The sequence below is a fragment of the Pungitius pungitius genome, chromosome 4 (assembly GCF_949316345.1).
Source record: "Pungitius pungitius chromosome 4, fPunPun2.1, whole genome shotgun sequence".
NCBI lineage: Eukaryota > Metazoa > Chordata > Actinopteri > Perciformes > Gasterosteidae > Pungitius > Pungitius pungitius.
In genome coordinates this window covers 16,403,005-16,426,050 of record NC_084903.1, presented here as the reverse complement: position 1 = coordinate 16,426,050, position 23,046 = coordinate 16,403,005, and the positions used below count along the sequence as shown (strand labels likewise).

At 41.9% G+C, this 23,046-nt stretch overlaps 1 protein-coding gene across 3 annotated transcripts in view; it reads left to right on the top strand.

The window, feature by feature from the left end:
* kif26ba (kinesin family member 26Ba) overlaps nt 1–23,046 on the top strand; it is a 60,892-nt gene continuing 37,846 nt past the window's right edge. For all 3 annotated transcript variants that reach the window (XM_037482863.2, XM_037482853.2, XM_037482844.2), the window contains exons 1-3: nt 1–509; nt 1,764–2,150; nt 19,755–20,453. In XM_037482863.2, the coding sequence (XP_037338760.2) occupies nt 450–509; nt 1,764–2,150; nt 19,755–20,453 (1,146 nt within the window). In that variant the 5' untranslated portion in view covers nt 1–449. The remainder of the gene's footprint in view (nt 510–1,763; nt 2,151–19,754; nt 20,454–23,046) is intronic.

Below are 23,046 nucleotides of genomic sequence, written 5' to 3'. Positions count from 1 at the left end.
GTGGATTTCGTTTTACCTGGCCAACCAGCCTCAGACGCACAGCTGATGATGGAGGGAGGCAGGGCTGAGCGCGGTGCCCGTCCGGAGAGCCGCTGAGCCTCATTCAGCGCAGAGCAGCCCGACGGGGGGGAGCGGTCCGCGCGCGCGCCCCAACCCGCGTGACTTCTCCCAGTGTGCTTTCTAAAAGTCATTCCAGGGCTTTTTCTCCCGAGGCGACAGCCCGCGGAAAGAGAGACGCGTCGAGGATTCGTGTGCGTGTTCGTGGGCGACGGGCACGGGGATGTAACCGGTTTCCACGTGCATTCGGAAGCGGCGTGAGAGGCGCGAGCTGCAGCGGCTGCTGGTTAATTGACATCGATCCGTCGGTGTCTTTTTTTTTTTTTTTTTTAATGTGAAGCTGCTCCAGAGGTGGTGTCCCCTCCCTCACTCTCCCTCCTCTCACCTCCAACATGACTTCCCTATCAGGGACCAAGGAGAGGTCTGTGAGCAGCCGGAGCAGAAAATACGGGGTAGGTTATTCATTCCAGTCGCCAAAGGGGTGGACACACCTCTGTTACCTCTGGGTAAACACACATACAAACTTATCGTCCATTCACTTCACACTGCACACCCAGTTCAATGGGAAACTGTATTTTTGCACACCTTTTTCTTCTTCTTCGGGCTCATGTAAAAATAAAACTGTTGAAAGAGCATTTGATTTTTCTTCATGCAAAGACTACTTTATGGAGATAACATTTTGCACATCACGCAGCATGTAATTTCTCTGATAAATCACACACATCGCTTAATTATCACTAACTGAGAATCATTTGAATTCAACTCACACCTGTGTCCCTGTCTACCTCCTACGGCATAATTAGTGTTAATCTATAACATAGGGTAGGCTCACATTATACCCACCTCTTTATTTGGAGATAATTGCGCATTCCCACCTATCAGCCTACTCATTGCTTCTTTATTACAGCCCTTATGAGGGATAAAAGGAGCTACAGCACCCAACCTCTCTAGCCACCACCACATCAATGAGTCTGCGCTCTCTGACTGGATTTACCCGGCCACAAAAGATTTAATTTTCAATTCCTTGTGGCTTATTTCATGTTCCAACGTGGCTGTTTGAATAAGGAAAAAATAAGACAGGTCTCCACACGGAATCAGACTTATTCCTCTTTAGATGGTTATAGAAGCATCCAATGTGCTGACGCTTTAACTTGGGTTGTAGCACCGTCACAGTAAATGTTTAACATTGCTTTTTTTAATGTGTTTTTATTTGTCCCCATATTGAATTTAATTCCACAATGTATATCTGACTGTCTGTGTGTTTTAATGGCATGATGTGTCGTGACTGTGTGGTGCTGTCAAGTCAATTTTTGTGGCCAAAATCATTGTTACCACTCACAAACAATTAATTCTTTGTGAAATTCAACAAAACAGGAAGCCTACTGAATATAGCTTGGTGGATAATGTGAACCCACATCATTATTTTTGCTCTACAGGCAAAATGCAAATAGCTTGACTTCTAATTTGCATGATACAAGACACGTGCCCTTACCTCCTCCTCATTATTTAATACTAATCCCTGGACAACCTGTTGTGTGCACTGGGATGAGTGGGATTTTGTGCATATTCACATAACATAGGCTTTATTTTCATCGGATTGCAAAGCATACAGGTACTTCATCCATTGCTGATTATTATTAGTTACACCTTTGCTTTTTCCCGTATGACATGCCTAAAATATTTCTTCTCTTATTTTTTCTTTGCAGATGCCCGACACTTCCCCAACCAAATCAGCCTCCTTTTTCCCGGACACATGGTACCGAAAGGCCTACGATGAAAACAGTCGCACGCGCCCCGCCCCAGAGGGTGCCGGCTCCATGCCGAGCTCCACTGGCACCCCGTCCCCGGGCTCTGGGATCTCCTCACCAGGGTCTTTCTCCGGATCACCGGGGACCATCTCTCCGGGGATTGGGACGGAGTCGCCTGGTTCCCTGGGTGGTTCCCCGGGTTTTGGGACAGGATCACCAGCCTCAGGCAGCGGAAGTTCCCCTGGTAGTGAAAGAGTGATTTGGTGTGAGAACTGCAACGCTAGGCTGTCAGAGCTGAAAAGACAAGCATTGAAACTGCTCATCCCAGGACCATACTCCAGCAAGGTACAAATCAGATTGTCTTCATGCGTGGGTGTGAATTTGTGTTTGTGTTCATGTATGTGTGTGCGTGCATGTGTGTTTGCACTACCTATTCACTCATCCAGTGGTGAGTAGCTACATGCTCAGTAGCACAGCTTCCAAAAACAACTTGTCCCTTCATTAACTGTGGCATTTGCACAGTGACACATATTAACTTGGTCGCTCATGAAAGACTGGGTCTCTAATCATTCCCTTGCTTGCTGTGTTGCTGTGTAGTCACAGTTATTGTTCTCGTAAATCATAAGGATGCTGTAATTTGTCCAACCCTCAATTGACCAGCTGTGGGAAAGAGCAGCGACTGGGCAGCCTTTGGGATTCAAGATAATGATCTTACCTGAAGCTCTACATCATTTACTGACACAGTGCCAAGAAAAAATTAATAGTTCACTCCAGTTTACCTAATTGATCATTATACAAATATCAAGGACTTTCCTTGTGCAATATAATTGTTCTCCTTTTGAGGGGATTAACATGGCAGACATTAATCCTTATAGATAGACTGCAGCCATTTTTACATATTTCTTTGACAGGTAATGTATTTTTTTTCATTTGGGTCATCCATACATTTTACTTGGATTGCATTAGTACAGTGATTTTTAACCAGCAGATCATAGTTCACAGATGTAACATGTGCATTTATTTTTGTAACATGCTTAATAGCCAGTCAACAATAGATGCTTCATAAAGGTTGTACTGTTGTAATGTTGCATAAGATAAACATTATCAATAAAAAATATCTGATTTTTGGTTTTGACATTGGTTTGGGTGGTAGAAAATAAGCGGTTATGCACTTCTAAAGCACAAACAATAACATACCTCTTGCCAGGGCATTTGACCCTACATAGTTTTTGCATCCGGGTTCAATATACTTCTGATGCAGATGACTGGATCTGACTTAGGAATGCAGCGGGGTCAGACTTTGAGTTAATTGGTAACAAATAAGTACGTATTATGCACCATGGTGCTAATAAAGTGCATCCAGCGAGTTGGAGTCAGATATATGGGCAATAGAGCGACAGAGAGGTTCACAGTACAGCCATTAAAACAGAGACGGAGGTGGAAACAGTGGGTTCTTCTCATTAGCTCAACGACATGACAGTAGGAATTTGTTAGGAACAGTGGGGGTTAATGGCAACTGTTGGTGGGTAGACCACTAATTAATATGTTATTGTGAGGTTGGGTTTAGTTCAGGCTGCTTTAAGCATGTGGTTAACTGTATTGCAATGTAGGATAAGTACAGGCATACGAGTTACAGTATTGTAATTTGAGCTGTATGTCTTTGCAGAAAATGTCTCTGCTTAGAACATCAGATGAGATGAGAGCTGAGTATTTGTTTAATAGCTGCAGGCGTTTGAATTGTCTTCAATGTAGCGCTGAACTTAGTACACACAACTATGCAGACTAAAACTCTTGCAGGGGAATTATGAACACAAATATTTAGCTGTGGCTCCGTATCAAGGATTTTGACAATGAAAAATATTGCCTCGAGAGATTTAAAATCAAAAGTATGAATGAGAAAATTCACTGTAGAAGTGAGTAAAAGAGATTATGCGTGTAATACACTGTGAATGCAGATAACTGGGTAGATTCACTGTTAATTTCTTCTGTGGTACTTTTACATGGTATAACCTTTAGCTGTTAATGAACTGACCGACCCAGGTGTTTTGTGGCGGGGAAAAGGACTCCTGTCCTTGGTGAAGCATGTGACCTAATAATCCTTCTCCTTCGCCAAATGTGCCACAGCAGCACTTAGCTGAGTGTGTGTGTGTCTGTGTGTGTCTTCCTGTGGCGCTGTCCGCAAGAGGCCCCATGTTATTCCCTCAGGACACTTGGACATATGTGACCCCTCACAGCTAGAATAAAAACACACATCCACCAACCATACACACACATACAGAGCTCTGAACCATGTAGACCTGTCATGCTTTACCCATGCTAGCCACACATGTACATACACACACACACACACACACACACACACACACACACACACACACACACAGAGCTGTTAATACTATGCTAATGATGACCTTCACCGGTCTTACCGTGAATATTTTGCTGTTTGGATGGCTGCAGCTCTGTGTGTGCGTTGTGCTTGACAGGCATTTAGCTTGTTTGCGTGGCAGTGTGTTACAGTTTCCAAAATGAGTTCTCTGTAGATACATTAGAATAAGCAGAGTAGATTTTTAGCTTTACTCTCGGAGATGCAGGCAAAATTCAGACACATTTGTATCCACAGGATCCCAAAGCACATCTGGCTACACAGCTGTATTCACTTTAGGCCTCTGTCCCCGGTCCACTGTTGTGTATAGCAACAGTGAATCAGGGGCAGATAGAGTGTCTGTCTGTGTGTTCCACCCTTATATACACTCCAAAGTCAAAAATGGATGCAGGGGGATCAGGGTTTTGTTGGTGCAGTTCAGCCCGGGAAAGTGGGCCACTCTGTAAGTACGTGTATATTTAAGTCTCACAGTGTCTGTTTTCAATCAGCTGCAAGTCAAAGTCACAAATGTTTATAAAGGGGAACATAGACTGTTCCACTTAAGACGTAAAAATGAAACCAAAAAAGACATGTTTGAGAATATCGTCACTCCCAGAGGACCTCTTTCTGACAACTTGAGATTTATTGAGAATGCTTTAATCTGGGAGTTTTTATTATATATTTGCACTTTAAATGTTGATGTTTGCAGACCCATTGAAGTGTCTGCCAAAATGTATCCATAGATTTAACTGCCAGCGGCTTACATACATACACTTTGGACTTCAATAGAAGGAAAGTAATCCTTATCAACAATTATTAAATAATCAGCAGGTGTCATTTATCGTGCAAAAAATAAATAAATCTTTGTAGGTCAGACAAAACAAGCAGGATGCCCTTTTTTTGTATATTGTAACGGCATATTGACCCTTTCCCAAAATGCACTAGTACCAATTATTGCTGATGCTGTGTTCGAAATCCCCCCGTATCCTTTCAGTTGCAGAATACCAAACTATTAACTCTTATGTTGTTTGAGGCTGAGGTTGAGGTTGAGAGCTTCTGACCAATCTGCTTAAATTAATTTTTACCAACAAATAGGGTTAAACTCTTGAGGGTAAGATTTATTTTACTAATCCCACTCACTTGGTAATTTTCACCCCAAAACAGTAATTAGTCAGTAATTAGTCTACTTATCAAATCAAATGGTGGAGTGTTATTGCTCTGTAGTCTATCCTCCAAGGGATGTATTTCCACACACAGGTAGCTAGCTATCCTGTAATAACCAAATCCCATAACGCGACAGAAGCAGGCCTCCAGTAACCACGGCAGCTGGTGTTGCCACGGCAGCGACATGTGACAGATGTGAGCTGCATACATATCTTCATCAGCGTTAATGGGTTCCTCTTAGCTGTGTGCATGTTGGTGAGAGGAAGATAGAGGGTGAAAATATATGGAGTTTATGTGAATAACAGTGTGTGTGGGCGTGCATGTTTTTGGCAAGACCTAAGAGGAAATGTGTATAGTTTGTGTATGTGTGTATGTGTGCATGTGAAAAGAGAGCAAGAGAGCGATCAGGCCCTCCTGATGCCTTTCAGGTGTGAAAGACATTACCATATAAAGAGGTGGCTTCATCAATAACAGCAACATGGTCTGAATGAATGTGTGTGTGTGTGTGTGTGATTGAGGGAAGGCATAGATGCTGATGCAGGCTGAATTGAAGATCTTCCCTCGGGGTTTATGTCAATTTGGCTCAATCCCAAACGCACAAACCATCTCAAGAGTATTATATACTGTACCCTCTCTAGTTCAATTTGATACGTTTACGTTTATCAGAAACCCAATTATTACAACAATACCCCAAGAGCTGTTTTTTAATAGTAAAGATCTTGCAGATATTTGCTATTAAAAAACTACAAACAAGCATTTAATCATTGCTACATACATTGAGTGAACTATGATTGCACACAGCCCCTGTACAATCAAATGCAATAAGTTTAACACTTGTGATAAATACAGGCTATTTGGGCTTCAAATGAGGCCAATTGGTCTCCTATATGAGACAAGCAAGGAGACAGTAATCTAACAGATGGACCTATATCAGTGTGGAAATAACATCTTCAAACAGCAAAGATCATTGATCAGCTGGTAGTTCACATTTCTAATAGTGACATGTCTTCAAGGAAGATAAAAATAATGTATAATGTCATAAAGCACACTTTCCCCAACAATAACCACAACAGCGACGTTCCCTCTACTCCTGTCATCCACACAGTCTCCTGTACCCAGTAGAGCCCCTTAGGGAAGAGGTGGAACCAGCAAGAACATGAACATGCTGCGGAAGATTTTGCAGGAACAAATTTGCATCGACTGAGATCCCAAGGGAATATCTCCAGCGCTTTATGTCATCTACACCTTGAAGAATGTACACTGCTATCGAGACAAACGGGGTTCACCCCAGCATCACTTCCATGCACTTGTGGCCAGTATCATTTGCTGTTTGCTGACTCTCACGCCCCCCCTTTGCTTACCTCCCCTCTCGCCTTGATGTCTGCATATCCTTCTCTTATTTAGCATGCCTGCAGGTAATACCGTGCAGACACACTAGCACACAATTTCTCTCCCTCTGTTTCTTGACAAATTTTATTCTAAATTTGGCTTTGCAGAAGGAAGAATGAGAAAAACAAAGATTTAAATTTAGTGGAGGAGAGTAAGAAAGAAAAGGATGCCAGAGGAAGAAAGAATAAAAATAATTAGTCGGAGATAAGAGAGAGGACCGCTTTCCCTAATTGTGTTATCATTGTCTTTACAGTCACTGACCCAGAGCCGACACACTTAATTAGACTAACTACCCCAGCCAGTAGACCCAATGTGTGTAAGCTGCAAAGAGCCACAGAGGCTGCAAAAAAGCTTTGCCCGTTCCAAAAGACAACAGATTGAACTTGGGTTTGCCAATGTGAGTTCATTAGGAAATTTAACACAAAACCAAACATTATTACATGCACTAGATGGATCTAGAAGTATTTCAACTATGAGTTCCATTGTTAATTTGCTTTATTTTCACTCTTTGAACTGGAGTCCCTGCTTATTGGAAATAAATTAATGGTCAAGTTGTCTCAGCCTGCCATTTTACACATTATCTGTCAAATAGGGGATACAATAAGAACAAATACAACATAAACTGTTGTATCCTACTAAATGCAGTGACAACAAAGCACCGTTTTACATTCATTGAACCTCTCAAGATTTCACAGACAAAACAAACAGAACCTCAGCACACCAACAACACATTGCAATAACAAACAAATCACACGCATGACTAAACACACCCAAACTGGCAAACACCAGTACATGCATCCAGGCACCCTCAGGTTTATATAAAAGAAACAAATGAACAAACACACCACGGATATGTGGGTGTGTGCGCTCTACCGAGGGCACGCTGCACTGCTCGATGTTGGTAAGAGTGGCGGCAGCACCTGCTGCCTTGAAGTCCATAGCTGCCATGGCAACTGCCTCTCCATCAACTTAACTATACATAGTTAAGTAGAGAACACTATACAGTAGTTATGTACCTGTTTCCTTTATTTGACTACACCTCTCTAGATGTTTTAGGTATGTGATACAAAGGTATCATAAGGTGATACAAAGTTTGAGATGTGTAGTGACCATATTTTAATTCTGATTAAAGATTTATTTCTATATATTGGTCTTTCTCTGCCTCTCTTATATCTGAATATTTATCTATTCCACGTGTATTCTGCTCAGAAGTGCAAAATGGGCAGTTCCTGTTCAGACACTGCGTTTTTGCCTCCATATTTCAAAGTTTTCAATTCCATCATCCAAGATGAGAACAAAAAATGTTCCAGTAGACGCAAGTGCCAGCTCCAACACCCTGTGACACTGTGAAGTCTCGCTCACTAAGCAGGTTATTTGAAGACCCGCTAACTACACTTTTAAAAATAGCCAACCTGCTGTCACAAGTTGATATATCACAGAGAAACTCGCTCACATGCGCTGTCCCAGTTTATCACATTGTCAGCTATAACACATCTATCTTCAGCATCTCACTAGGAAAATCTTATGACTGGTGAAGGTGGCTATGACAGCCATGTGTATGTGCGTGTGTATGCTTTCTATACTTCTATATTTACTTTCTATTTGTGAAAACTAGTATTAAACTGTGAAAATAAGGTGTTGGCAAAGTGCAAACTTTTTGTCTGCAAAGGAGTTTTTTATGGTAACATTAGAAGGATAAAGTTACTGTATTCTCTATGTTGGGGTGACGATAAATGTGAAAATAGCAGCTATAGCTCTATGAATGTTAAACTAAAGAAGATTAATGTTGATCTGCAGTTCTTTTATCATATCCTTATGAACAATGTGATTATATAAACATGATTTCAAGTTTTTTTTATTAATGCTGGATCTAAGATTAGAGCTCAGCTATTTTTGGTATTGTTATTGAAGCTGGGTAGAGAAACGTGGATAAAAGGAAATAGATGGAAGTTAACATGTGGGAAGCCATGGCACAGTTTTGTATACAAAGGAGCAGTGGCCTCGGTCACACTCTTCTTCTGTTTGTGTATTTAGACTGATACCTTTTAGGGTTAAAATCAGAGCCAGGGCTCTGCCACTCGGTCATTCATGTTTTACAAGTACTGTAATGGCATTCCTGTTTCTAAATACACGGCACTGAAGGGCTGCACATTTGTGTTTGTGTGTGTGTGTGTGTGTACATTCCTAGCTTAACTATATAGGTTAAGAGGCTGTCTAATGCCAAAGATAGGTTGAGAAGAGAACTGCTTGTGTGTGTATTTTCAGCAGCCCTGTGAATCTATTGTACCAGAGCATGGTAAGGGGCAGGAGGTCAAACAAGAACAAGGATGACATTTAAGGCGCAGTTTTTAGTCTGGCTCCATGGCAGACTACTATAAATTACTGTAGTATGTTTATGGAGTTCCAAAATTAGAAATGTATTCAAGGTATTGCTTTTAAGGTAGCTATTTTCAAGTTTTCTTTTTCATTTTTAATAATCTGTGATTGAGGGATTGCCTGCATACGGCTCTCAACATGGCGGCTGAATCGGCAACTAGTAGCTAATTGAGCCCACAGGGCAACAGAGTCCAGCTGAAGGGACAGTGGAGGGTGGGTGTTATGCTGCTGGTCAGGGCGCCGTTATCAGCGGTAGCCGCTGTATGAGCGCATTTTAGAGCGGTGGTGATTAATAGCAAGTGGGCCACACACATTGGGATACACAAGCTTGAAATGGGTTGTCGCTCTGACTAACAACAAAGAATTACATCACAGAAGAGAAGTGTGACTTCACTGCTCAGGTTGAAGTACTCCACTATATCCTTGCAAAGCATTACGTTTTTTGCTGCCTTATTAATGTCAGATATAGAATCTTTGATTCAAATCGTTACTACATAATTTTCTTCTCATACCTCTCAACCTATTTTTCCACTTCTCACTCATCACTCCACTCATCAATTCTTCACCTCATACTAGGTCATTGTTCTTTCCAGTTCATCAACAAGATGAAGGACATGGAAGGTGGAAAATTAAAAATTGAAATGGAAAAAATAGATCGGAAATAGGGAAAATAGATGTTCGAAGCCAAGACTACACAAAGGCGCAAGGGATAGATGGAAAAACATTGTGTGTGTGGGGGGGGGCTGAGAGGGTATATGTGGGGACATGTGTATGAAGAGAGAGACAGAGTGTGTGTGTGTGAGAGAGAGAGAGAGAATTAAATTGGCTGTTTGTGCTTCAATCAGACACAGAGAATAGCCTCTAGCCGTTAAACTTTCCAATTACTTTGAGCAGATGGAGCCTGTGGGGCTCAATTTAGAGGGTTTGAAATGGTTGTTGTTGTTTACTGTTATCTGCTATTGACTGTGTACCATTGTGACGTACAGTGTAAGAGAAGGACTCATACTAAAGCAGAGCTCTTTGATCTATACCCTACAGAGCCTTTTATCTCTACTAACACTCTATTCCTTCTCACTTAATCTCCTCTTTGATATCTGACTTATTCCAACTTCTGGATCAGCAGCAGACGGGCAGTGCAATGCAAGCTGGTGAATGGACGGTAATCACGTGGAATCCAGGTTCTATGTCTATGTCCTTCCTCAGTAACAACTGTGATCTCGAGCAAAACTCCTAAACCTCAACTGCTCCCTTTGAGGAGTTCAGCGGCCAACAGTGAAGCACTGTGGTCGCTATACGGAGCCCTCGTGTATGAATGAGTACTACTGTGAGATCGTGAAGCCTGGAAAAGGGCATGCTCTGTTGACTTTCATGGACATAGGACTGTTAAAAAAAACTGTTTTAGTTTTAGAGGCTTTCAGGAGGATTCAAGCATGCCCAGAGGAGGTATATATATAACATACGCTTTATGTTAAAGCACATACAGTATAGGCTCTTTGTACAGGCCCGGGGGGAACTACTGGACAGATTGGTTTAAAGTAATGGACACACATGGAATAAATGGTTTGATTATTTAAATACCTGTTTTTCAAAGTACAGCTTTTTGTCAAAAACTCACATTAATTCATTATCAAAATATTAGTAGTAATATATATGCATGTTGTCCTATCCATTTACATTTTAAGTAACTATGTAAAAGACGAGGTGGAAGGTGAAAATTCCTCCAGATTTGAGTGATAAATAACAAACGCTTAACATTGTAAACATGAAACCTGCTTCATGTGAGCATGCTTGTATTTGAATGTATTATCCTCACAAAGCCACTAGCATGGCTATAGACTATTGTCTGTCAATATCCATATTAATTATTTTTTTTCTTAGAATTTTCATTTATTGAAGAACCAAGAAATACATGTTGGTCAAAGGAAAGTAGTGTGAGATCTACGAATGGATTCTGGTGGGAATGAAACTGGGGAATTTGAATTCTATATGTTATACGTATTCTAATCAAATCATCATTACAATTATATCATATAGGTATATATATATATAATATACATCCATACCTTTGTCTGATGCTGAGCAGGAAAAAAACTGACTGGGTTTGTGCTTTTGAGGTTGTTGTGTGTAAGGAGACACATGCTGCACATATGTTTCAGTTTGTGCACACATGTATGCGTGGGAGTTGTCAGGCAGATCTTTACCTTCAGTTCCTCCGCTGTGAGCCTCACTAACCTTGAGATGGAAGGATAACTGAGGGAAGAACGGATGTGTGGTGAAAAAAGAGGAGGTGAAGAAGGGAGCAGGGGAGGAGTGAGGGAGTGTGTGTTCAGGGGTGGGATACGGCAAGATGGATTGCCCAACTCAATAGGCAATTTATCACTGTCAGAGAGGGAGAGAGGGAGAGAGAGAGAGAGAGAGAGGGAAAGAGGGATATAGAAAAGAGAAGAAAGGATGGACGACAAGGGGGAAATGGAAGAAGAAGTAGGTGCAGGACAAAAGGGGATAAACAGTTGTGAGAGAGAAGCCCACTGAATCATTCACTTTATGTTCAATCAGATGCACTCTTACCACAGGTCATTTTCTGGAAAGGATTGACACAGATCAGGTGTCAAAGGTTGAATTTTACCAAAGCTGCTCCCGTGTAGCACATTTAGGAAGAATCTAGTAAAGTATCTGATCAAAAATACTTCTTAAACGTCTAACTGCCAATAATTAGGAACAAGTTTTTGTTCAATAAAAAAATATTTTTATACCTTTTGGTTCACAGTTGTAGGATCAAGTAGATAGATAGCCATGACGCTAGCTAATTGGCAGCTCGCTAACAGACTGAAGTAGATTGTTAGTACATTTTTGGCTTAATTTACAGTTCAGGTCTGACACAAATGTTGGACTAATTTAAAAACAGACAGCAGAGTTTATACACCCTTATTTACAGTCAGGCACCACCATGGATAGCCAGATCATTTAGAAAGATTCCCTGGCATGGAACCGCCACATAAAAAGGCAACCATTCATTTAAAAAACTATTTCATTTATAGCCGATGGCCAGCTAATAAAAACCAGGTTCCCGTCCAACCAGCTAGCTCATTTACAGCATTTCAGGGGCCTGCTGTGTACAAGCTTGGGCAAGATTCATAGCTCAGGCTGTTAATGGGAGGGCAGCATTTTCCATAGTGTGTACACACTCAATTAGTGTGCACAAAGCATAAACGAGAGAGAGAGAAAGAGAGACTTTGTTTACTCAACCGTCTATAGCATTTCTTCTATTGTGTTGTAACCTCTTAAACAGCTTTAACTTTCCACTACCCACTTATCATCATCATCATCATCATGCAATGCCTTTTCTCTATATGTGCACGTGTTGCCAGAGACAACTTCACGGAGCAGAATAGCTGATGAACACTTAACCCAAGATATTCCCTGGCAACATTCAGACAGCCAATTAATTGTGGTTGTCAATCTCATACAGTGAATGCAGCTTCTGGCAGGCTGCAGACCGGAGTACGTCACAAACATGGTCTGAGGAGGCGCTTCATAGACCCTGTGAAGTCTCCTTAAAAAAACAACTCCACAATGATCCTGCTTCATGAGAGTCCCTTGCCCACAGCCATTCAAAGACCTGACATTTCAAAGAGTACTATGATGATCTATGAAGATCATCAAAGAATGTGAAGCCACTGTGTCATCAAACCAACCAACTGCCGTACCGCACTCGCTGCAACCAAGAGACACATTCTCACGCCAAACACAGACGCACTTTGACACTAAGTTCCTCTCTAGCTTTAGTTTTGGATGCGGCAGGGGTGCTTTGTCAGTATTTTGTTTTATTTGTAACATGCATTGTGGCTTTTTTAATTTAACTTCATCTTCACAAGAACTTAGATTTAGGCAACATAACAGAACATGAGTAGGTCTGAGATAAGAGCATCAAATTATACTTGACTGGCTGATGTGTATAGTGACTGATAAACGAGTCACATTGCTTGCGGAGTTACAAGACTAATGACACTGAGGACTCACGGGGGACCAACGACTAACGAGACCAAATGTTGACATTTATTTTTAGTCTTGAAAAGGGACCAGTGGAAATGATGGCATGAAAGAACCTATGAAATAAACTATTTCTTCTCAATAAAGAAGCGAAGCAAAGAAATGTGTTCCATGGTGCTCAATAAAGGTTTTTTGTCCATTTTGTAATTGATTGGATATTTATTACAGTGTTTTATGGACCCTGCTACAATCCTGCACAATTACCTGCCATGCCAGGTTGACTGAGGCTGTAAATTGGCTTGAGCATTTGGAGAGAGAATATCAGAGGGTGATCAATGTGAGCTATTGCACTAAAACCCCTCTAGGGTGTTATCACATCTGACATTTGTATTATTACTGACTGATAGTATGAGGCCTCACCATAGCATAATACAGTGAACCTGTGCCTTTATACAAATATGAGTACACACAAAACCACTTTAAATCTCCAGCGAGGCAGAATGCAGCAGGTCATTTACATCCTCTATTAGCTAGTTAGCTGTGCATGCTAATTCATTTCTGCAGCGCTATGGCAACCCAGACAATCTAATGGGTTTTGCTCTGTTATTAATATAACATGTCAACATCACAAGGGTCTGTGTGTATGTATGCAGATGAAAGTGTGTGTGTGCTCTGTATGCAAAGGCGACTTAATGTATGTGTGCAAGTGTCTGTGCTTGTGCGTGTTGCCATTGTGTTTAGGAATGAAGGAATGACCAATTAAAAAGGTGATTAAAGGAAACATACCTCAGGGAGAGAGGGTGGGGTGCAGGTAAAAAATGAGCAAGGGACAGAGAGAAAACAAGAGCCAGGGAAATCATTGGGGGAGCTGTTAGAAAACAGACATAAATAAAGTTTTGATTTAAAAGCTTCTATTTAAGGGCTCTACAGACAGTAAAACTACCACCAATTAGCAGTATCCACGGCCACAGACTGACACACAAGGAGACATTTGTCAGAAACATTATGAAAAGGGGCGTGGCTCATTTTAGGGGCAGGGGATAAATCGTAGGAACTTCCACTGAGAGCTCTGATGCTCTCCACAAGAACCTTTGATCTCCATCACTAGTCACTACATAGGGGACTATGTGGTGAGCCTACCATTATGTTGTTCTGTCTGAATAGTGAGAATGACTAAACCCTGTACAGTGGTCAAAGTATCCCACAAGGCATCAAGAAAAGTAGTGTCCGAAAATGGTCACCAATCATGCGTTATACACCATCATGCATTGCGCTGAAGGGCAGAGGCACGAGGGAAGAGAGAGGAGCGAGACACCAGCCGAGACGAATGGATTAGCTGTTGCCCAAAAGTTAAATATTTAATATAGGCAGAGCAGCATATCACAGTTAACACTAAGTATTCATGACCAAAATACACGTCGTCATTAATTGCAGATGGTCTACCAGGCCCTACTGGTGATTGTTAGTAAATCAAAGCTAGCGTGTTGCGGTGAATTATGTGTCCCATGCTGATGACAGTTTTCCTGTAAGAGCCGCAGTAATAAAATGTGTAAGAGACTGGCAGCTCTATCACCTGAATATGGTCATCTTCATTTATAAACTAGATGCTTTTTCACAAGATATGAAAACATCCAGACAAGTGTAATGGGCAGGAGGTTAGATAGAAACCTCTTTGTGAATTTTCTGTCATTCCAGAAATTTGAACGAGTTGTCTGCGGATGTGTTGATGCTTCGAGCTGACAGAATCACATTTGGTCCAGTATATTGCATTGTTTAAAGTAGAAGCTGGACATAAGTGTATGACGAGCACCTTATTTGTGCTGAGTGTGACACAGAAACACCTGAAGAGAGAGACAGTGACAGACAGAGTGTGTTTTGGGACAGGTATTGAGAGAGACCTGCAAATGACCTCTGTCAGTTTAACATTTGTCCTGTATGTGTGTACAGCGATGTCATTTATAACCTCTGTGTTATTGACCTCGCTCCTGCACAGACATCAGACTCAATCATTCTCACACAGACACACTAACACACACGCAGCCACGCCCCCCCCCCCCACACACACATCATCATTGCAGACTATCATTCTCCATCATGAGACCAACGTGTATGATCATGAGCCACCAACACACTTGTAATTTATAGTATTTCTGCGACAGTCTCTTTCGGCTGGTTTCCATTTTTCATTCTCAGGGCATTTTGTTATCACTCTTTCACACTACTGCCTTCTACTGTGTGTGCGCGTCCTCTTAAAGCAGGTGCACGAGACCGTCGGCATCTCTTGTGCATGAATTCACTGATCCTAGATCCTACCGAGTGTGTATGTTTGTGTGTGTGAGTGTGTATGTTTGAGTGTTCACAGGAACTAATAGTTATGAAATGAATAAGGAGAGATGAGAAGAGGTAAATGAGTGAGGGGGAAGGAGGAAAGGTTTACTTACAAACTGATTAACACAACACTAACATTTCTGAGAATGGCCCTCTTCTTCTCTCTGCTCTGTTCGAAAATTTGAATCATCCTATTTTCTTTATCACTGATCGGCCTTCTTCTTCTTTCTTTCTCATAAATGTATAAAACGTAAATAAAATTAGGGAATGACAACGGTTTTAAACATAATACAAAGTAGTATATTGTTGAATTATACCCAGTCAGTGGTGGACAGAGTGTTTGTTTGCCTATTTACGTGTATTTGTGTGTGTGTGTGTGTGTGTATGTTAAAGGAATGGGTCTCGTTGTGTTTGACAGCCCATATTCTTGAACCTTCAGTGTGCTAACACACATGCACGCTCACACACAAAAACAACAGTAATGGACAAAGGAAGCAATCTTTTCCTGTCATATCGCAGTAATGGCGTCCTTCTGTCCCAACCTCACTGAGAGATGCTGAGGTCACTGTTTAGTGAGCTCGGGTGTTGTCTTGCTCTCCCTGCCTTCTTTGTCACTCACTCCATCTTTGTACAATAGGCTTGAGGCTAAGTTTTTCTATCCCTGTAGGTGGAAATGATTCTCCCTTTGCCTCTCACGTGCGCGCACACACACACACACACACACACACACACACACACACACACACACACACACACACACACACAGTCTGTGGTGCTGAGACTGGTTGAGTCACTCACAGAATACTGATGAACTCCGAGGTGAAGAGACGTCTGGACGTGACAGTTAGACGCAATGAAAGAGCAGGAAATATAAAGGTTCACAATTGTATTAAACTGTGTAAAAATACTGGTAAACCTGTACCGTAAAATGTAAGACTTGGAAGATAAGATCGCTTCCAATTAGATTTCCAAAATTAAACTTTGTGTGTGTTTTGTCCAGGTTAATGTAAACAAACTCAACACTACTGTTCTACTGAAAGGAGAGCTAAAAATAATACCATGACGCATTAGTGGGAATAGGAATATAGAAATAGGGTCAAAAGGAGGGCAAAGACAGTATGTGTGTGTGTGTGTGGTGGCTATATTTACCCTTACCCAGTATCTCTTCCTGCACACTCCACTCTGTCTCTTTCTTCTTAAAAACGTGTTCAAAGCACAGCTCTTCTTCTTCTTTTTACTTCTGTCAGGCAGCTTGGCTGCTCCCCAAATCTCTGCTAATTTCGAACAACAAGGCCCTCATCTCTAGGACCGTACACCATGTCCCTCTAATTGCTCTTTGGTAGGCTGCCTGCTGGGCGTGTGTGGTTGAGTGTGTATGACAGGGAGGTATAGAGGGACGGAAAGAAGCCAGGAGAGATTAAATGTTCCTTTTGCAATTCTTTCCAAAATAGGAAAATCGGGACTAGAATATGGCATCGATTGGAGGAAACTCAAAGTGGTTTACTTCATCCATCTAAAACACAGTTTGACATAACATGACATGACCAGTAAGTAAAATGGGACTCCCTTGTACTGATTGCAAACTGTGTCTGTAGCAAGAAGATGAGATGATTTTGTTGTGACTACAACAATAAACATGTACTAAATACATTTTACTTTAAATTTACTTTCCTTTTAATTTTTTTTTCATCATACATTTTACATAACTCTTTATTGAATGTTGCTGAAAAAACACTAACCCTGGATTCTTGCAATCATCCATAAAATAAAAATCTCTGACTCCTCCTCCACCACAACACACTTGTCCTCTGTGTGTTCAAAGCTGGGTTCCATATTCTTGCCATGATAAAAATAAGCCTCCTGGATCCCTTTGAGTCCTCCCACACAGACATGTTGGGGTTACGACTCAAGTGCATTGGAGGGCACACATTGCGACGCTTGTCTCATTTGTTTCCATGGGAAAGAATCGCTCTGATTCCAATGGCCAAGTGGCCAGTGATATTTGACGTGACATAATATACTTTTAGTGCAAAAAAGTTCCCTAGAAGAGCAATTGTCTGCCATCAACATTAAAGCTTTTAGTGTGCGCCTCAGAAATAAAGACAAATGGACTCTTTCCACAGGGAACATTTCAGTCGCACAGGAAGAATCCTTTTAGAGCGGCTGCAAAGTGTTTTGCTGCCATTATCACCGGCATCATCATTACGGCTCACTCCGTTACTGTGAATGGAGAACGTGTCATGACCCCTTGGCTAAGCACAATTGTTGAACATACAGTGAAAGATGGACTAAATGCATTAATAAATGAACAACTGCATTTTAAATCTGCCTCTACCTCAGCTAGTCTTCTGTCATGTGTGTCACTCTGCAAAATGTCTGTGTGTGTGTGTGAGAGAGGAAGAGAGAGAGAGAGAGAGAGAGAGAGAGAGAGAGTGTGTAGTGTCTCATTACAGCCAACAAAATGTGCATTCGTGCATTTGCCTGCTTCGTGTGTACAGTATCAGTTTAAAAACAAACTATTCGTTATGCTACTTAGTTTGCCAAGGAACAAGGAAGGCTTTATCTACTACTTCTACTCCTGCCTACACACTTAGCACAGACACACACGCACGCACACACACATGCCTACACCACTCCGTTGGTCCTAAGTCCAGAGCTCCTGCCTTAACATGTGTGTGTGTGTGCATCGTGTGGTATTTTGGTTTGTTGACATAGCCTTGCAGGCAGCCTTCTCATTGAGAGGCTTTACTCTTAAATGAAATATTGCCTTGTGTGGACAGGTACAGACGGTGTATTGATTGAGGAAAGCTGAGGCTTGTTATTGATAGAGGCTTATTTGTGTGTGGCAGACACATATTATTCTCACTCTCTTCTCCTTGCTAAGAGGCTCTCATTCCATTATAAGCGTTTGGGCCACCAAGGAGGCTGACCACACACACCCAGATCTAGATCTACAGTTAGGCTACTCTAGGCTTCTGGGAGAAAATCTAAATGTTTTTCTGAAATAGCTGTGAAGAGAGTGTTGTGAAGAAGAGGTTCAAGAATTATACCAAACAAGAGAGCTGCTTGTTCATTCACTCATACCCAAATGCGCCTTGGTTTTTTCTTCCCTCTCAATCATCTGTCTCTCTAACCTAATGTCAGATTATCTAAATCTACTGGGAGATAACCCATGTCCATCACACACCCATTGATCGGACGCGTGGCAAGACATACTCCATCTCCATAACTCATGTATTGATTAAGCTTCACGAAAGAAAGAGTTTCTTCCCATCACTTTGATTAATACTCTTTATGCACTGTGCACTAATGTTCAAATAAAAAAACCAGTACCTTGAACTACTGTTCAGGGATCCACTACTTCCACTATGGATGGACACGTGGAATTGGGGACTGCTTCCAGTCTTCTATTCTGACCCAACATCATCAAATAGAAAATAGTAAGCGGCCAACATCGATACCCAGTCTTAGTGTTACAGAAGAGCTGTTTGAAAGTAGGAAGATGATCAAGTGAGTTGACACCATCTCCCACAGATGTTTTGATTAAGTACAAAGGTCCTGAGAAGACACAGGAGAATATGTTACGGCAACACACTGACCATTAGCCCACAACGTCATTTATATTCCACTATGAGGCCCAGAGTTAATCCAGATATGGAACAACGGTTTCCTTTTAACGACCTTTAAGCAAATAAAGTGTTTAATGCCTTGTGGAAAAAACAGAAAATATTTTCCATGGGGTCAAATGAGCTTTAGACGCAGATGTGTTTCAGGGTGTGTTTGTGTGTTTTGCTTGTTAACTTTGATATTTAGACCAGACAGACGTGGCTGGAGACTTAGAGCAGCTTTCCTCCGTGTGAGAGGCTTCAATTAGTCTGGAAAAACACAGGTCCACATACACACATTACACATACCTGTGCAAGCACCAGCATTCATGCACACGGGAAGAAAAAAACAATTGGAAACAATTCCGGACAGAGATCGCTCCTACACACACACACACACACACACACGATGATTAAAAGTTGCAAAGTCACATCCTGCAGTAATCCCACACAATATCAGGCCGAAGGAAAGAAGCGAAAGGAATAGAGTGTGTGTTTAATGCCTTTGTATGTCCTTCATGTGTGTGTGCCCTGTGTGTGTGTCTCTCTACACATCTTCCCCCAGGCTATAAGTCAGTATTTCTTGAATTTTCTGTAAATATTCATCGTCATGAATTGTTCAACATGTCTATAATTTCTTCTCCTCTCCTCTCAATGTTCTTTGGATAAATTTCACTCTCGTTCAATCCTCCAGACATCAGTCCAAATCTTAGCTTTCTGCTTCTCTCTTTTCAGGACCCCTCCTTCTCTCTCCTCCTTCACGATAAGCTCCAGGTGCCCAACAGTTCCTGGCGGGCGTGGAACGAGCGCGACAGTCGCTGTGATGTCTGCGCCACCCACCTCACGCAGCTCAAACAGGAAGCCGTGCGATTGGTCCTTACTCTCGACCAGTGGGATTTGTCTCCCCCCTCTTCGCCTCCATCCCTCATTGGACGGTATGGATCTCAGGGACCTCCGGGTCCGATGGGAGCATCTGGAGTACCAGGAGGCCCTGGATCACGGGAATGGATTCCTGCTTTTCTTCCTTCCTCCTCCTCTTCAGCTGTTGCTGCCGTTTCACACTCGTCCTCCCAGTCCCCTTCCCCAAGTCCCAGCCAGACCCCGACCCCCAGCCCGAGCCACGGACCATCCAACCCCAGCTATGGGAGTCCCTTGGTTGGACAAACGTCCAGCTGTGCCACCACAAACCCACCATCTCATGGCCCTGGGCACAGATCGGGGTCCAAGCCCAGTTCTCTGGGGCTTGGAGGCGGGGTGGACAGAAGGAACGGGTCCCCCAGTTCGGGAAAAGCTGTTGCCCAACCAGTCACTGGAGTAAACAGCCATGGCAATAATGGTGGTAACGGAAGTGGAGCAGTACTGAGTACAACAGCTCTGCAGGCTCATCAGCACCTGAACCGAACTAATGGAGGAGTTACACTCTACCCGTACCAGGTAAGCTACCTTTAGAGGTGTGTATATGTGTGTGTGTGTGGGAGGGGGGGGGGGTATAATAAGGTATAGTTACTACACTGTAAGGTCATGAAAACATGAGTGTGTGTGTTTGTGACACACATAACATCTGTAAAGCCCCTTCACTTGGTCTGAACCGCGTTATACATTTATTCCTCCCCCACAGTGAGATGCTCAAACTGAAAAAAATATTTCCCTTGTAGCTTGCAGGAATCAATTAAAACCTAATCTCCTTAAGTCTCTTAAAGTTTGTTTTCCCCCGAACAAGCTCCCTGCGAGGACACAGTAATCTACTTATAATGTGTGGGTTTAATACCCATCTGGAATCAAGGTAAGAAAAAAGGTAGAACGTAAGGTATTGAGTCAAGGCGGCGCAAACAGCACAAGTGAGTCAAATTGAAAATGGAGATAAAACAAGAGGGTTCTGGAGGTAATGGAGCGAGGGATCATGAGTAGAGAGGGAGATGGCAGGAGGGAGAAAAGCCTCAGGTGATGTGTGGTCTCGAGGTGTACGAAGGGAGTCAGGAGAGCCGAGATGGCGAGGGAGATCCAGGGGTGTGAGAGGGTGTGTGTGAGTGTGTGTGTGTGTGCGTTAACATGTGTGCACGAACATGCTCTACCGATGTAATAATTCATACAGTGATAATTAGAACTCCAGGGACTCTATGTCACACACACCCAGCACCCCTTCACTCGCTCACTCTCTCGCATGCATGCAGGCATTCACACAACTCATTCCGTATGCCTCGTTCTTTTCCTCTTCCCTATGTCTACTCCCATCTTTCTCACACTTCACCCCCTCCATACTGTTTCCCTATCCCACTTATTATTTTTATTCAGTGCAGGACTTGAGTCAGATGCAGAGGTATGGAGGCGTAGGTGAAATTACTTTGCACAATTTTTGGAATTGTTTCGTTATCTTTTCCTACTGGTCAGGAATAAATTAAGCAGACAATCTGTTAGACATTCTTATCTTTTGTTGGATTGACAGTAGCATTTATCTTATTTATTTAATAATGTCACATGGTTTAGATGCCTTACCAAAGTTAGGTTAAAGACAAGGAAAACAGTCTTTTACTCAGCATGCATTTGTTTTGTAGTTTCCTTTATGTATTAGAATGTATTATAAGGTGAGTCTGTTTTTTCCTGTGTTAATACAACTTGTGTGACTATGATTGTGGTCAAATTTAGAAAAAGACACAGGAGCTAATTTGGGCCGGAGTGTGTTCGTACATCCTGTCCTTTTGGTGTTCTGTATTTGAGTTCGTAGCTGTGTTGAGAGGTTTAAAAGGTTTGTTGGTCTGAGTGTTTGTGCTATGACTTGGACAGTAATGGTGTTTCAGCAGGAAAGAAGAAACTGAGGACAAATATAAATCACCCCTGTTTAGACTCACCCATGAGAGGAAGAGAAGAGGGAGGAGCTAAACAGATAAATGATCAAACAATGGTCATGGAAGCGGAGAGACAGATAGAAAGGATGAAGGGAAGTTCAGACAGATGGGTTTAGAATAAGAGAGACTAAGAATAAGATATCTTTCAAGTCATCGGGGTAAATAGACACATTGCTGACTGATTACTAACAAACCGCTACACTGTATTTCCTTTTTTTGTTGTACAGCACAAAACATGTTGGAGACAACCAATCTCTTCCAACGTATTCACACTCTTCAGCAAAGCAAAGGAGAACACAAACATGAAAGTACTGGAGGGGAAATTAGCAGTATTTAAGTTAAAACTCTGCATCCATAATCAGGTTTATTATTTGAGGGAAATGTGGTCTTAATCTTCAGAATTACCGGTATTGGTCTTATTCATTGTGATCAAAAGTCACTGAGGTCCAGAGGAAGCGCAACACAAGTCAGAGAGGAGAGATAGAAGAGGGAAGAATGCAGAGGTAAGAAGAGAGAAGCAACCTGCCCGCCTGCCCGTGTAGCTGACATTAAGATCTCGCTGCGTCAGCAATATAAGAGGTGACATCTTCCACATTTTATATTTATTAGGATTTTTCTTTTCGGTCGAACAAATGGAAAATGCTGAATCGGTCAGAACAAGGAAGACTGATTATGACCGATATGAATCTGCCAGGCAGCTTACTGCAACACATACTCTCAAATGGAATTTCAATTGTCAAAAATACATTATTGTTGAATTTTCTTGCTTGATACAGATTTATGTATACATTATTTTAGCTTTGTCTTTTTTGTGTAGTTTGTCTTTTGACATGTAGTCCGTAGCCTTGAGGCCGTTTCCAAGTTGATTATGCAATATACTGTCCATGTTTTTTGAGGCCTTAGTTATTTATTCACAGCAGCCTCTCTCTCTTTGCGCTCTCTCTCTATTTCAGTTTTTTGTGTCCCCTTTACTTATCTCACATAGACTGTTTCTGTAATTCTATCTTGGATTTAGTCTTAATAAACATTGTGTTCCATTCCCTCACCAACTTCTTGTTTTTAGTCTCGTCTTAGTTTCTCCTCTACTTTCATCCGCAAAGGGCAGTCTCTGTCTCACCTTCCCTCTCTCTCTCTCTCTCTAATGTGCAGCCGTAAGCATTTAGATTGTTTTACAGATTATGTCT